Below are 14,054 nucleotides of genomic sequence, written 5' to 3' on the forward strand. Positions count from 1 at the left end.
TTTAAAAAAAAAAAAAAAAACGTTTTATCACATAAATAAGGTAACTGTAATAAAACGGTGAAAATGTGTTAAAACCCCAAATTAGTGAAATTAAAGTGGCCTAACTTTAGCAGGGAATCTGGTCACTAACGCTCCAGACTCTATTTGATAGTACCTGACTTGGATGTAAACAACACAAGGTCATAGCCAAAGATACAGTATTTATAGATTTCCTTCAGGGAACGCCTCCTCTGTGAAGTGCGCATGTGCACAAATCTTGCACTCCTTCTAAACAACGCTATTTTTTAAAGACTTTGGCAAAGGGTAAAGTCTATAAAACTTAATGCATTGTGTTCGTAACAGATTTTAGTTTTGGGAACATAAAATGTATTGAGATCAGATGTTTCATCGATGAGAACATTTGCAGAATGTCGACACAGTTTCACCCAGTTCCATCCTCTCCCACTACTTGCCACTGGACTTCCTCTCTCTACCATATTTGGTGGTGAGAAAACGTTCTGAACGGATGCTTCAGCTTTATAACCCCTGTGGCGTGTCTGTGTTGCCCATTCGGTCTGTGCCATAACTAACTACGGCAAGTAAAATGGGTCAATGCTAGGTATTTTTTGTGTATCCGCTTTCTGCACTGTCAGTGTCAACGTTTGGTTGTTGGGCCGAGTTGCTGGGAACAAACAATAATGATGTCGGAGCAGGAGGCTCTGAAGTGCTCCAATGCAAGAAACCGTGGAGGAACGCAGCGGGTTGAAGGGAAACTGCGAGCCAGTGTGGAAAAGGGAGATTACTATGAAGCTCACCAGATGTACAGAACCTTATTTTTTAGGTAAGTAATTTCTATTTTCGTTAGCCCGGTGAGATTATTAGTTCGCTTTTGGGCCTCCCCTTTCCAGATCGTTATGCTTGTTAACCTTGCTGCCTACATTTTAGTGTATGATTGGTATATTCAAGGTACTGCCCCACCCACTCGGGTCAGTCCTTCTTTTTGTTTGGACAGTTTTTTGCGTCAATCACTCCAAGTCCCAAAATGGGACACAGCATGCGAGCTAGCCTAGCTAATGTCGCAATATACGCTAGCTAGCTAGCCAGTCCATCTCGTTTTTCTAACTAGTTACCCATAAGTGTACGTTTTTGTTTAGTAAAGATACAGTTCACTGACCTGACACACTGATAATCAGACTGTCATCTCCAGCCCAGTAACAATCATGTCAGATACAAGTAGTAGCTAACGCTAGTTGGCTATCTCGCTAGCTAGAGTGTGTGTAGTTAGCCAACGTGAGCAGGCTAGTTTGTTTTAGCTAACTTACATGTCCTAACCAGCTAACGTTAGCTAGCTAGTCGTCTTTGCTACACAGTCACAATCAATTTAGCTATGGGTGTTGGTATTGCCCATGGTTCCTAACCTTCCATCACTATTTTAATAGCGATGGTGTCATCAGTCATTGGGTGTAATTCATTCACTTACTGTTGTACTTCAATTTTTTTGACTGTCATGACAGGTAGCCTAACTTCACATGAGAACTGTGTGTGCCTAGTAACTGACAAATAACTGCGATTCACTGTCGTGTATTGAGAAATGTTGGCCCAGTGACTGAGTATTACTTTTCAGCCCTCATTATTTCATAGGCAGGGGGACCACCAGACTAACATCCATACTGTCACTCGGCTGATGTAAAAAGGGCTTTATAAATACATTTGATTGATACTGTCACTTGCTTAGCCTGGTTTCAATTCAGTTTGTCAGTGACATGACATTTGCCATCTCTGTTTGACACAGGTATATTTCACAAGCAAAGCACACCGATGCCAGGGAGTTGATGTACAATGGCGCCCAGCTCTTCTTCAGCTACAACCAGGTATAAGAAGTCATGACGCTGGGGCATTCATTGCATTTCGGCTGTTTTTGTGGCATTGGCAATAGCAATTTTAATTATCCACAGCTAAACAGTTGTGAGTTATGTGGCAAATTACAGGTTTTTGTCATCCACAGCTTAACAGTGCTGCAGACCTGTCAATGTTGGTGCTAGAGTCTTTGGAGAAATCTGAGGCGAAGGTGGAGGACGAAGACTTAGGTGAGCTAACGTGTGTGTGTATATAATGAATTGTAGTTAAACAGTATGAACGCAGTTAGTGTCAGTGTGCCGTAGTCGCTGTGTTAAGCTCCTCTGGGTTGTAATTTCAGAGCACCTGGCTAAGCTGTTCAGTTTGATGGACCCCAACTCCCCAGAGAGAGTAGCATTTGTGTCCCGCGCACTCAAGTGGTCCACAGGTGGCTCAGGGAAGCTGGGCGCCCCCAAACTGCATCAGCTCCTAGCAGTCACCTTGTGGAAAGGTATTCAGTAGAAAACTCTGAACATTAAACTGCAAGGTTATCATTTTCATGTTTCCTTGAACAGAGGTTGCATATGATATAATTCTATCTGTTTAGAGCAAAACTACAGTGAGTCTCGCTACCACTTCTTGCACTCCTCTGATGGAGAGGGATGTGCCCAGATGCTGGTGGAGTACTCAGCGCAGCGGGGCTTTCGCAGTGAGGTGGACATGTTTGTGGCACAGGCCGTCCTGCAGTAAGTCTGTCTCCCTGCACCCTCATCTGTTTTCAATCTGTCAACAAAAGCTGCTTGTTCTGCTGTTTAATCGCTTGTTCACCTCTGCCCCTCCCTCTTCCTGCTCAGGTTCCTCTGTTTAAAGAACAAAAACAGTGCATCTGTAGTGTTCAGCACATATACACAGAAACACCCCTCAATAGAGAAGGATCCTCCCTTTGTGCAGCCCTTGCTCAACTTTATCTGGTTTCTCTTGCTGGCAGTGGATGGGTAAGGCCTTATTTATTCAACTACCAAAACCTTCAGGGAATAAAACACTGTTTTTCCAGGTTCTCATAAATGTGCCTCAACTTTTTCTGTTTTACTCTGCAGAGGCAAATTAACAGTGTTCACGGTGCTATGTGAGCAGTATCAGCCTTCCCTGAAGAGGGACCCTATGTATAATGAGGTGAGCTTGACCCTTTAATGAGTGTTCCTCATGTAGCAATGTAACTCGGCATGGTGTCTAATGATTCCCCCCTCTTCTCCTCTACCCCTCCTGTTACATTGACTGCCTGCTGCATCAGTATCTCGACAGGATAGGACAGCTTTTCTTCGGGGTGCCACCCAAACAGTCTTCATCATATGGTGGATTGCTAGGTAAGTGCTTGTGACTGTCATCTCTTAAATACCAGGCATGAACTAAGCAGTATTTTTACAAACTCATTCTGATCACCATTGAAAGCTGCTTTGGTGAAACGGTATGTTTATGTGTTTCATTCAAGTGTGTTCTGTATCTGTCAGGAAACCTGTTGAACAGCCTGATGGGCTCAGGTGAGGGTGAGGATGAGGAGGGAGAGGAAGCACAGGAGCACGGCAGCCCCATTGAGCTGGACTGAGAGCACAGGGTAGTGCAAGGCTGACCCCTCCACATCCAACAAGAACCCGAACAAAGAGCAGGCCAAACTATCCCCCTCAGCACTGCCTGGACTGCGCCAAAATGCAAACTCCTTCCGTTTGAGTTATGTTTGTTTTTTATATAGTTTTTGTTTCTTCGTTTTGGACAATTTTCTGTGTAGGTTTGTTTCTTTAAAAAGGATAAGAGAGCAACTGCAATCCTTCCTTCCCTGGACTTATTTTCTCTCATCCACAGGGACAGAAAAGATTCAATGGCTGTGTATTCATTTCAGTCATAATTCAACTCGTAAAATAACACATCAGCCTGGGATACTACAACAACAACAACAAAGAAACCCTTTTCATTCTAGGGAGTGCTGCTTTTTCTCATATACCATGCATCTTCCACAGGTGCAGGTAGTAATTTGTATTCAAGAATTACTATAAACAACTTGTAATGTGGTAGTTGCATGGTGTAGAGAGACATACCTGTCAGGCATCGTACACCTGGCTGCAAGCTAATGCCGGACTTGACCATTACTCATAATCCATATGAAAGATTACGTGTGTTTACGTCGACAGGAGTAGACGGGTAGATGGCACAGGAGGTTGGTGGCACCTTAATTGGGGAGGACAAGCTCATGGTAATGGCTCGAGTGGAATGGTATAAAACACATGGTTTCTATGTGTTTGCCATTCCATTAGCGCTGTTCCAGCCATCATTAGTCATCCTCCCCTCAGCAACCTCCACTGGTAGATGGGTATGCTCAGGTCATATACCTGTATGTGTTAAATGTGTTTGGCATGCTCATGTGAATGCAAATCAGTTACGTTGAAGTCTTCTAATACATCCCCCCCCCCTGATACATTGTCAGATTGAGTTGGTGACTGCGCCATTTTGTCGGTCCAGATGTTTGAGACCAGAAAAAAAACAAGAAATTTAAAAATACTAAGATAAAAACAAAAAAAATCCCAGCCTACTGTCGAATTATATTGTCTATATCCAGAAGCTTAATTATTAATCTCACATGGTTTGGTTTAAATATACCCCAGTATCCAACACGAAGACTCCTTTTACGTGTATAGAGTATACAGTGGTTGTTTAAGCCAGTTCTTTGACATTTTCCACTGCTAACATTATGTGTTTTGGGAATTTCTTGAATTCATGTTTAAGAAGAGTGGTGAAAGGTTCTTATCTATTTTGGAATTATAACTGCTATTAAAATTCTCACGTGACTCTTCCAAGTGAACAGACACATCCTTCAGATATTGTTATTATAATGTTACATCTTTGATAATCGCCATGATTTCCATAAGTGTTACTACTATAACATATGCCATTTAGCAGACGTTTTTATCCAAAGCTACTTAGTCTTCCGTGCGTACATTTTACGTATGGATGGTCTCAGCAGTAGAACACACTACCCTGGCTTTTCTAGCGTGTTGCTCTGATCAACTGAGCCACAAAGGATCACTACAAATATCTCCGCTTAAGAAAATAAGTTAATGCCATTGGTTACATCATTATTCAATGCACTAACTCAACAAGATAAGTTGCCTGGATAGCATTAAATGCCTGAATATATATATATATATTCTTCCGGTGTGTGTGAGTCGTATGTACGGTAATGCGCAGAATATTTAGGGAACACTACCGGAGTTGAGGGATATGTGTGATTAAAGGCTTTTTAGACAGACCGGGGCTCTGGCAAGCAAGCCAGCATGGTGAACATAACATTTGGTTTTTGATCATTTCATTTGAATGCAAATGGGGGTTGTTTGTCTTTTTAAATGATTGACTTATTGAGTAAATAAACAAATGGTGATAGCTTCTCTGTCCTCAGTCTTTTTAAAGAGTGCTGGGCTTGAATGAGTTGGTTGCTTTCGGAGGAGCCAAAACAAATACCCAATATCACGATTTAGTTTTTTTTTTTTTTTTTTTTCAATCTTGTATGTTCAGACATTATTACAATAATATACAAAATGTTAGCGCAGAATGGAGAAACGTAATTTCTGTAGAAATACACAAGTATACAATCATTTGAAATGGAGTAAAGTTTAACGTCACTGTATGAATCAGTTATCTATAATGTTCGTTCATGGTATAGTAAGGAGCTCTTCCTATCTAGGATCAGTCTAGGCTTGAAGAGGGAGTGTCATATCAATCTGGAAATGAATTGATCAATTGATGTAACTTATTGGCTGGAGGCAACAAACCTAGTTTACTAGGTCCAAATGAAATACTGAAATACTGTAAAATCTGCAAGTGTACAGTCCTCCAGGGGCCTAGTTGACACCTAGTGGGCACTAAACAGATGCAGTTTTAAGGTGAGACAATCCCTACAGGGGATGATGTACAGTGTCTTCAGAAAGTACTCATACCCATTGACTTATTCAGCCTGAATTCAAAATTGATTTAAAAAATAAATAAATTGTCTCACCCATCTACACACAATACCTCAGAATGACAAAGTGAAAACATGTTTTTAGAAATGTTTGCTAATTTATTGAAAAGGAAATACAGGTATCTAATTTACATAATTATTCACACCCCTGAGTTGATACTTTGTAGAAGCACCTTTGGCAGCTGTTAGTCTCTTAAGAGCTTTCCACACGTGGATTGTGCAACATTTGCCCATTATTTTCAAAATTCTTAAAGCTCTGTCAAATTGGTTGTTGATCATTGCTAAACAACCATTTTCAGGTCTTGTAGATTTAAGTCAAAACTGTAACTAGGCCACTCAGGAACATTCACTGTCTTCTTGGTAAGCAACTCCAGTGTAGATTTGGCCTTCTGTTTTAGGTTATTGTCCTGCTGAAAGGTGAATTAATCTCCCAGTGTCTGGTGGAAAGCAGACTGAACTAGGTTTTCCTCTAGAATTTTGCCTGTGCTTAGCTCCATTCCGTTTCTTTTTTTATTCTGAAAAACTCCCCAGTCCTCAACGATTACAAGCATGCCCATAACATGATGCAGCCACCACTATACCTGAAAATATGGAGCGTGGTACTCAGTAATGTGTTTTATTGGATTTGCCTCAAACATAACACTTTGTATTCAGGACAAAAAGTTAACTTGCTTTACCACATTTTTTGCAGCATTACTTCAGTGCCTTGATGCAAACAGGATGCATGTTTTGGAATATTTTTATTCTGTTCAGGCTTCCTTCTTTTCACTCTGTCAATTAAGTTAGTATTGTGGAGTAACTTCAATGTTGTTGATCCATCCTCAGTTTTCTCCTATCACAGATATTCAACTCTGTAACTGTTTTAAAGTCACCACTGGCTTCATGGTGAAATACCTGAGTGGTTTCCTTCCTCCCCAGTAACTGTGTTAGGAAAGACGCCTGTATCTTTGTAGTGACTGAGTGTATTGATACACCAAAGTGTAATTAATAACTTCACTATGCTCAAACAGATATTCAATGTCTGCTTTTTTAATTTTTTTACTCATCTACCAATAGGTGCCCTTCTTTGTGAGGCATTGGAAAACCTTGCTGGTCTTTGTGGTTGAGTCTGTGTTTGAAATTCACTGCTCGACTGAGGGACCTTACAGATGATTGTATGTGTGGGGTACGGAGATGAGTCATTCAAAAAATCATGTTAGACACTTATTACACACAGAGGGAGTCAATACAACTTATGCGAGTTGTTAAGCAAATCTTTACTCCTGAACTGATTTATTTTTAAACAAAACAAAGGGGTTGAATGCTTATTGACTCAAGACTTTTCAGCTTTATATTTTTTATACATTTGTAAACATTTTGAATAACAATTCCACTTTGACATTTTGGGGTATTGTGTGTAGGCCAGTGACAAAATTAATCCAAATGTAATCATTTTAAAATTCAGGCTGTATCACAAAATGATAAAGTCAAGGGGTGTGAAAACATTCTGAAGGCCCTGTAGATGTATGGGACAGGGGATGTAGTTGATGGCCTCAGGTCCTAGACTGCAGGGTGAGGTGTTGAACCATGTCTGGCTGCTGGGCCTGGCGCTTGATGAATTCTAGTGTCCTCACCTGTCAAGAAAAAGAGGGCGACTAAGAAATAAACCATATTCTGTGTTGTGTGTATATAGAGATAGTGAATATCTCTCCATGTTTTGTTCTTGCACCTAAAACTGCCTGTTTTACACTCACGGAGGTGCGTGTGTGGCTCAGATTCCACAGGTTGAGTTTGTTGTTGCGTAGCTCCCCATGAGCCAAGAGGCAGCCAAACAGAGAGAAGGCTAGACTACCCTGTCTACGAACACTCTATGGCACAAAGAGGAAGAACATGAAGGGATAAGAGAGGACAGTTAAGTAAAACATGTTCTATGGAAAAATACAAAGAACATGCATAAGCAGCGACTTTGACTCCAATGATTCTTTCATTTCACTTTCTTCTATATTTCTGAAGTCTACTCTGAGAAATCAATGTCATATGGTCCTCTGTATCTCAGTTGGTAGAGCATGGGCTTGCAACATCAGGATAGTGGGTTGGATTCCCAGGACCACTCGTACTTCAAATGTATGCAAGCATGAGGCGGCAGGTGGTTAGACTAGTGGTTAGAGCGTTGGGCCAGTAACTGAAAGGTTGCTGGATCGAATCCCCAAGCTGACAAGGTAAAAATATGTTGTTCTGCCCCTGAGCTAGGCAGTTAACCCACTGTTCCCCGGGCGTCTTTGGATGTCGATTATGGCAGCCCCACGCACCTCTCTGATTCAGAGGGGTTGGGTTAAATGCGGAGGACACATTTCAGTTGAATGCATTCTGTTGTAGAACTGACGAGGCATCCCTCCTTCCCATGACTGTAAGTTGCTTTGGATAAAAGGGTCTGCAAAATGTTGTTGTTGGCATAAAGTACCAGTCAAAAGTTTGGACACACCTACTGATTCAAAGTTTTTTAATTTTTTTTTATATATTTGTATTACTATTTTCTACATTGTAGAATAATAGTGAAGATATATTTAAACTATGAAATAACACATGGAATCATGTAGTAACCAAAAAAAGAGTTAAACAAATCAAAATCTACTTTATATTTGAGATTGTTCAAAGTAGCCACTCTTTTCCTTGATGACAGGTTTGCACACTCTTGGCATTCTCTCAACCAGCTTCATGAGGTTGTCACCTAGAATGCATTTCAATTAACAGGCGTGCCTTGTTAAAAGTTAATTTGTGGAATTTCTTTCCTTAATGCATTTGAGCCAATCAGTTGTTGTGACAAGGTAGCGGTGGTATACAGCAACAACAAGGTAGGGGTGGTATACAGAAGAAACGACAGTCCATCATTACTTTAAGACACGGAGGTCAGTCAATCCGGAACATTTCAAGAACTTTGAAAGTTTATTCAAGTGCAGTCGCAAAACCAAGAGTCACGTCTGGAGGAAACCTGGCACCATCCCTACGGTGAAGCATGGTGGTGGCAGCATCATGCTGTGGGGATGTTTTTCAGCAGCAGGGACTGGGGGACTAGTCAGGATCGAGGCAAAGATGAAAGGAGCAAAGTATAGAGATCCTTGATAAAAACATGCTCCTGAGTGCTCAGGACCTCACTCGCAAATGCTTCACAATGTATTTCTTTGTAGGCTATATCCTTAAAATAATAGGCCATACCATCTGGTTTGCACTTAGGACAATGACCCAACAGGACAATGACAACAACAGGACAATGACCCAATACACCTCCAGGCTGTGTAAGGGCTATTTGACCAAGAAGGCGCATGATGGAGTGCTGCATCAGATGACCTGGCCTCCACAATCACCCGACCTCAACCCAATTGAGATGGTTTGGGATGAGTTGGACCGCAGTGTGAAGGAAAAGCAGCCAACAAGTGCTCAGCATATGTGGGAACTCCTTCAAGACTGTTGGAAAAGCATTCCAGGTGAAGCTGGTTGAGAGAATGTCAAGAGTGTGCAAAGCTGCCATCAAGGCAGAGGGTGGCTCCTTTGAAGAATCTAAACTCTAAAATATGTTTTACCATTTTTTGGTTACTACATGATTCCATAATTGTTTTTCATAGTTTTGATGTCTTCACTATTATTCTACAATGTAGAAAATAGTTTTACGAAATAAAGAAAAACCCTTGAATGTGGTGTGTCCAAACTTTGACTGGTACTGTAGATAGTGCTGTGGTGTGACAAACCCTGACAAAAGCAGCAGTCTTATGGGAGTGGCTCCCCCTCATCACACGGCTTGTCTTCACGGCCAGCTGGTTCACAGCCTGAAAAGAAGACAATAAGTTGAGGGCATATACAGTATGCGCTCTATGTGTAACCTTTGGAAAATTATTACAACGTTTAACTAGATCGATATCAACTGTCAAAAGAAGTATGTTTGTATTGCAATTACAGAACTACATACAAGTTAATAAAGGTCAACCATGTCTAGGTGTGGTCTTGGTGTCGTGTGTATGTATGTGCACACAGATAAGACGGTGTAGATAAGGGCTTATGAGGGGGTATGGTTGGCTCCTTGGCTGTTCTCACGTGGAGGGGGGGGGGGGGGGGGGGGATCACTGTTTGTCAGCCTTGGAAATGCAGGAGGAGAAGTAGTGCATGAGGACCCAGAGGAGGGGTAGTCAGTCAGACACTCACCATGCGTATGAAGCCATTGATCAGTAAGGCCAGAGGCCAAATCTCTTCTCATCCTCCAGAGTCAGTGCGCTAAAGGACACAGAGAGAGTAGGGTCACTTTATAACACACCCACCCACAGTTGACTACTTACTTTACAGAGTTGTGCATGGTCTTGCAGACGTGCAGTAGAGCATTGAGGATAACAGGGTCTCTAGTGTGCTCCTGTTGGTGTCTGAAGGGACAGACACAGACAGACACATGGATACATGCACAGAAGCAAACTGAGTTCACATAGAAAAGAGTTGAAGAGATATTTAGCTTGGGTGTCATTAGCCACGTAGCATGACATCAACGAAGGTGTTGCCTAAACCAGACGTACTTAATGAAGATGTCCATGATGGAGAGACACACCTCCACCCTGACGCTGTCCTTCTGGGACATGTCCACGAAGGGAAGGAAACACTCCTAAGGGAGAATCATAGAGAAACTAATTAGATCAATCCACTGACAAACATGAGTGATTGTGTGAGATTGGAGAATATCAAACCAAGGCTTACCATGGAGAAGAGGATAGAGATGTCATGAAAGTAGGTGAGGATCTTCCTTATCACGGACTGGAGCTGAGCATAGGCATCGTCAAAGGCACGATCCGGCATAATGTGCTTGATGATGTCAGAGAGCACAGTGTTGACCTCACGTTTCTGAGAGAAAGAGGAAATAAGGATTATACTAGCATGAATCATTTGGAGACCCTGATGCTTACAACTCTTTCATTGGTAGTCTGTTTTGGAATGGGTGGCCAGTAATAAACTGGTCCTGAACATCTCTAAAACTAAGAGTATTGTATTTGGTATAAATCATTCCCTAAGGTCTAGACCTCAGCTGAATCTGGTAATGAATGGAATGGCTGTTGAACAAGTTGTGGAGACAAAATTACTTGGCGTTACCTTAGATTGTAAACTGTCATGGTCAAAACATAGATTCAATGGTTGTAAAGATGGGGAGAGGTCTGTCCGTGATAACGAGATGGTCTGCTTTTTTGACACCACACTCCAAAAAGCAAGTCCAGCAGGCTCTAGTTTAGTCTTATCTTGATTATTGTCCAGTCATGTGGTGCAGTGCTGCAAGGAAAGACCTAGTTAAGCTGCAGCTGGCCCAGAACAGAGTGGCATGTCTTGCGCTTCATTGTAATCAGAGGGCTGATATAAATACTATGTATGCCAGACTCTCTTGGTTAGCAGTTGAGGAGAGACCGACTGCATCACTTCATCTTTTTAGAAGAAACATTGTTTTGAAAATCCCAAATTGTTTGCATAGTCAATTTACACACAGCTCTGACACACACACTTAACCCACCAGACATGCCACCAGGGGTCTTTTCACAGACTCCAAATTCAGAACAAATTCAAGCGTACATAATTATATGGAGCCATTGCATGGAACTCCGTTGCACCTCATATTGCTCAAGTGAACAGGAAATCTGGTCTCAAAAACAGATAAAGCAGCACCTCACGGCACAACGCCTCTCCCCTATTTGACCTAGATAGTTTGTGTGAGTGCATTGATATGTAGGCAACTTATGCTTTTTTGTAAAAACATTTTTTTTTTATGTAGTTCTGTGCTTGTCTATTGATGTTCTGTATTATGTCATGTTTCATGTTTTGTGTTGGATCCCAGGAAGAGTAGCTGCTGCTTTTGAAACAGCTAATGGGGATCCTATTAAAACACCCACAGTGAAGTGACGACAAGTGAACTCCACCCTCATCTCAGCACAGTTGATGTAATCCTGGAATAAGAGAAGGTAACATTTACAACCTGACCATTTGTCCATGTGCACCACCAAGCATGTCTTCATTGTCTAATAGGGTTATTATTTGTTGTGCACCTGTGTACTGCGCACTTTGGCGATGACCTTATTATATAGAGCCAATCCTAAATGTATTATTGATACTGTCGCATAGCTAACTAAAAGTCAGCGTTCCCCAAGAGAGGATGGCTTTCACTTCAGCAGTGATAAATTCAACTTCTTTGATCAAAAGATCATGATCATCAGAAAGCAAATTTCGGACTCCTCTTTAAATCTGCGTATTTCTCCAAAGCTCAGTTGTCCTGAGTCTGCACAACACTGCTGTGACCTAGGATCAAGAGAGACACTCAAGTTTTTTAATACTATATCTCTTGACACATTGATGAAAATAGTATTGGCCTCTAAACCTTCAAGCTGCATACTGGACCCTATTCCAACTAAACTACTGAAAGAGCTGCTTCCTGTGCTTGCCCTCCTATGTTGAACATAATAAACGGCTCTCTATCCACCAGATGTGTACCAAACTCACTAAAAGTTGCAGTAACAAAGCCTCTGTTGAAAAATACAAACTGACCCAGAAAATATAAAAAACTATAAGGCTCTGCATTTGTCCTCGCGCTCCTAGATCTTAGTGCTGCTTTTGATACCATCGATCACCACATTCTTTTGGAGAGATTGGAAACCCAAATTGGTCTACACAGACAAGTTCTGTCCTTGTTTAGATCTTATCTGTCTCTGTGGATGGTTTGTCAACTGACAAATCAACTGTAAATGTAGTCGTTCCCCAAAGTTCCGTTTTTGCACCACTACTGTTTTCACTATATATTTTACCTCTTGGTGATGTCATTCGGAAACATAATGTTAACTTTCACTGCTATGCGGACGACACATAGCTGTACATTTCGATGAAACATGGTGAAGCCCCAAAATTGCCCACCCCGGAAGCCTGTGTTTCCGACATAAGGAAGTGGATGGCGTCAAATGTTTTACTTTCAAACTCGGACAAAACAGAGATACCTAGTTCTAGGTCCCAAGAAACAATGAGATCTTCTGTTGGATTGGACAATTCATCTTGATGGTTGTACAGTCGTCTCAAATAAAACTGTGAAGGACTGCGTTACTTTGGACCCTAATCTCTCTTTTGACAAACATATCAAGAATATTTCAAGGACAGCTTTTTTCCATCTTCGTAACATTGCAAAAATCTCAAACTTTCTGTCCAAAAATGATTCAGAAAAATGAATCCATGCTTTTGTTACTTCTAGATTAGACTACTGCAATGCTCTACTTTCTGGCTACCTGGATAAAGCACTAAATACACTTCAATTAGTGCTAAACACGGCTGCTAGAATCTTGACAAGAACCACAAAATGTTGATCATGCCTTAGGACTACCTGGCCTGATGACTCTTTCTGTCCACAGTCCACCTGGTCGTGCTGCTTCTCCAGTTTCAACTGTTCTGCCTGCGGCTATGAAACCCTGACCTTTTCACCTGGATGTGCTACCTGTCCCTGACCTGCTGTTTGGACTTGCTCTTTCTACCTCTGAATGATCGGCTATGAAAAGCCAACTGACATTTACTCTTGAGGTGCTGACCCGTTGCACCCTCTATAACCACTGTGATTATTATTATTTGACCCTGCTGGTCATCTATGAACGTTTGAAAATCTTGGCCATGTACTGTTAAAATCTGGAGAAAAAAACCCCACTTCTCTTAAGTGCAGGAACCTCATATTATTTTGATATACAGTGCCTTGTGAAAGTATTCGGCCCCCTTGAACTTTGCGACCTTTTGCCACATTTCAGGCTTCAAACATAAAGATATAAAACTGTGTCCCACTTGTTGTTGATTCTTCACAAAAAAATACAGTTTAAATCTTTATGTTTGAAGCCTGAAATGTGGCAAAAGGTCGCAAAGTTCAAGGGGGCCGAATACTTTCGCAAGGCACTGTATATTGATATATATATTTTGCAAATATTGCAGTGTGCTTGTATTAATGCAGGTCAATCAATCAATCAATCAATCAAATGTATTTATAAAGTCCTTTTTACATCAGCCGATGTCACAAAGTGCTATACAGAAACCCAGCCTAAAACCCCAAACAGCAAGCATTGCAGATGTTGAAGCACGGTGGCTAGGAAAAACTCCCTAGAATGGAAGGAACCTAGGAAGAAACCTAGAGAGGAACCAGGCTTTGAGGGGTGGCCAGTCCTCTTCTGGCTGTGCCGGGTGGAGACTATACATTGATGCTGAATGTTGTTCGTTAGAAAGA

At 41.5% G+C, this 14,054-nt stretch overlaps 1 protein-coding gene across 1 annotated transcript; it reads left to right on the forward strand.

The window, feature by feature from the left end:
- Positions 1 to 232: 232 nt before the first annotated feature.
- get4 (guided entry of tail-anchored proteins factor 4) lies at positions 233 to 5,244 on the forward strand. The gene is made up of 9 exons (XM_036946285.2): positions 233 to 820; positions 1,772 to 1,850; positions 1,985 to 2,066; positions 2,177 to 2,326; positions 2,423 to 2,561; positions 2,670 to 2,810; positions 2,913 to 2,988; positions 3,107 to 3,179; positions 3,324 to 5,244. The coding sequence occupies exons 1-9, from the start codon at positions 678 to 680 to the stop codon at positions 3,416 to 3,418; spliced, it is 978 nt and encodes a 325-aa protein (XP_036802180.1). The 5' UTR covers positions 233 to 677; the 3' UTR covers positions 3,419 to 5,244.
- The last annotated feature ends 8,810 nt before the right edge of the window (positions 5,245 to 14,054 follow it).

The sequence above is a fragment of the Oncorhynchus mykiss genome, chromosome 16, assembly GCF_057628025.1.
Source record: "Oncorhynchus mykiss isolate SJ-2025 chromosome 16, ASM5762802v1, whole genome shotgun sequence".
Taxonomy (NCBI): Eukaryota; Metazoa; Chordata; class Actinopteri; order Salmoniformes; family Salmonidae; genus Oncorhynchus; species Oncorhynchus mykiss.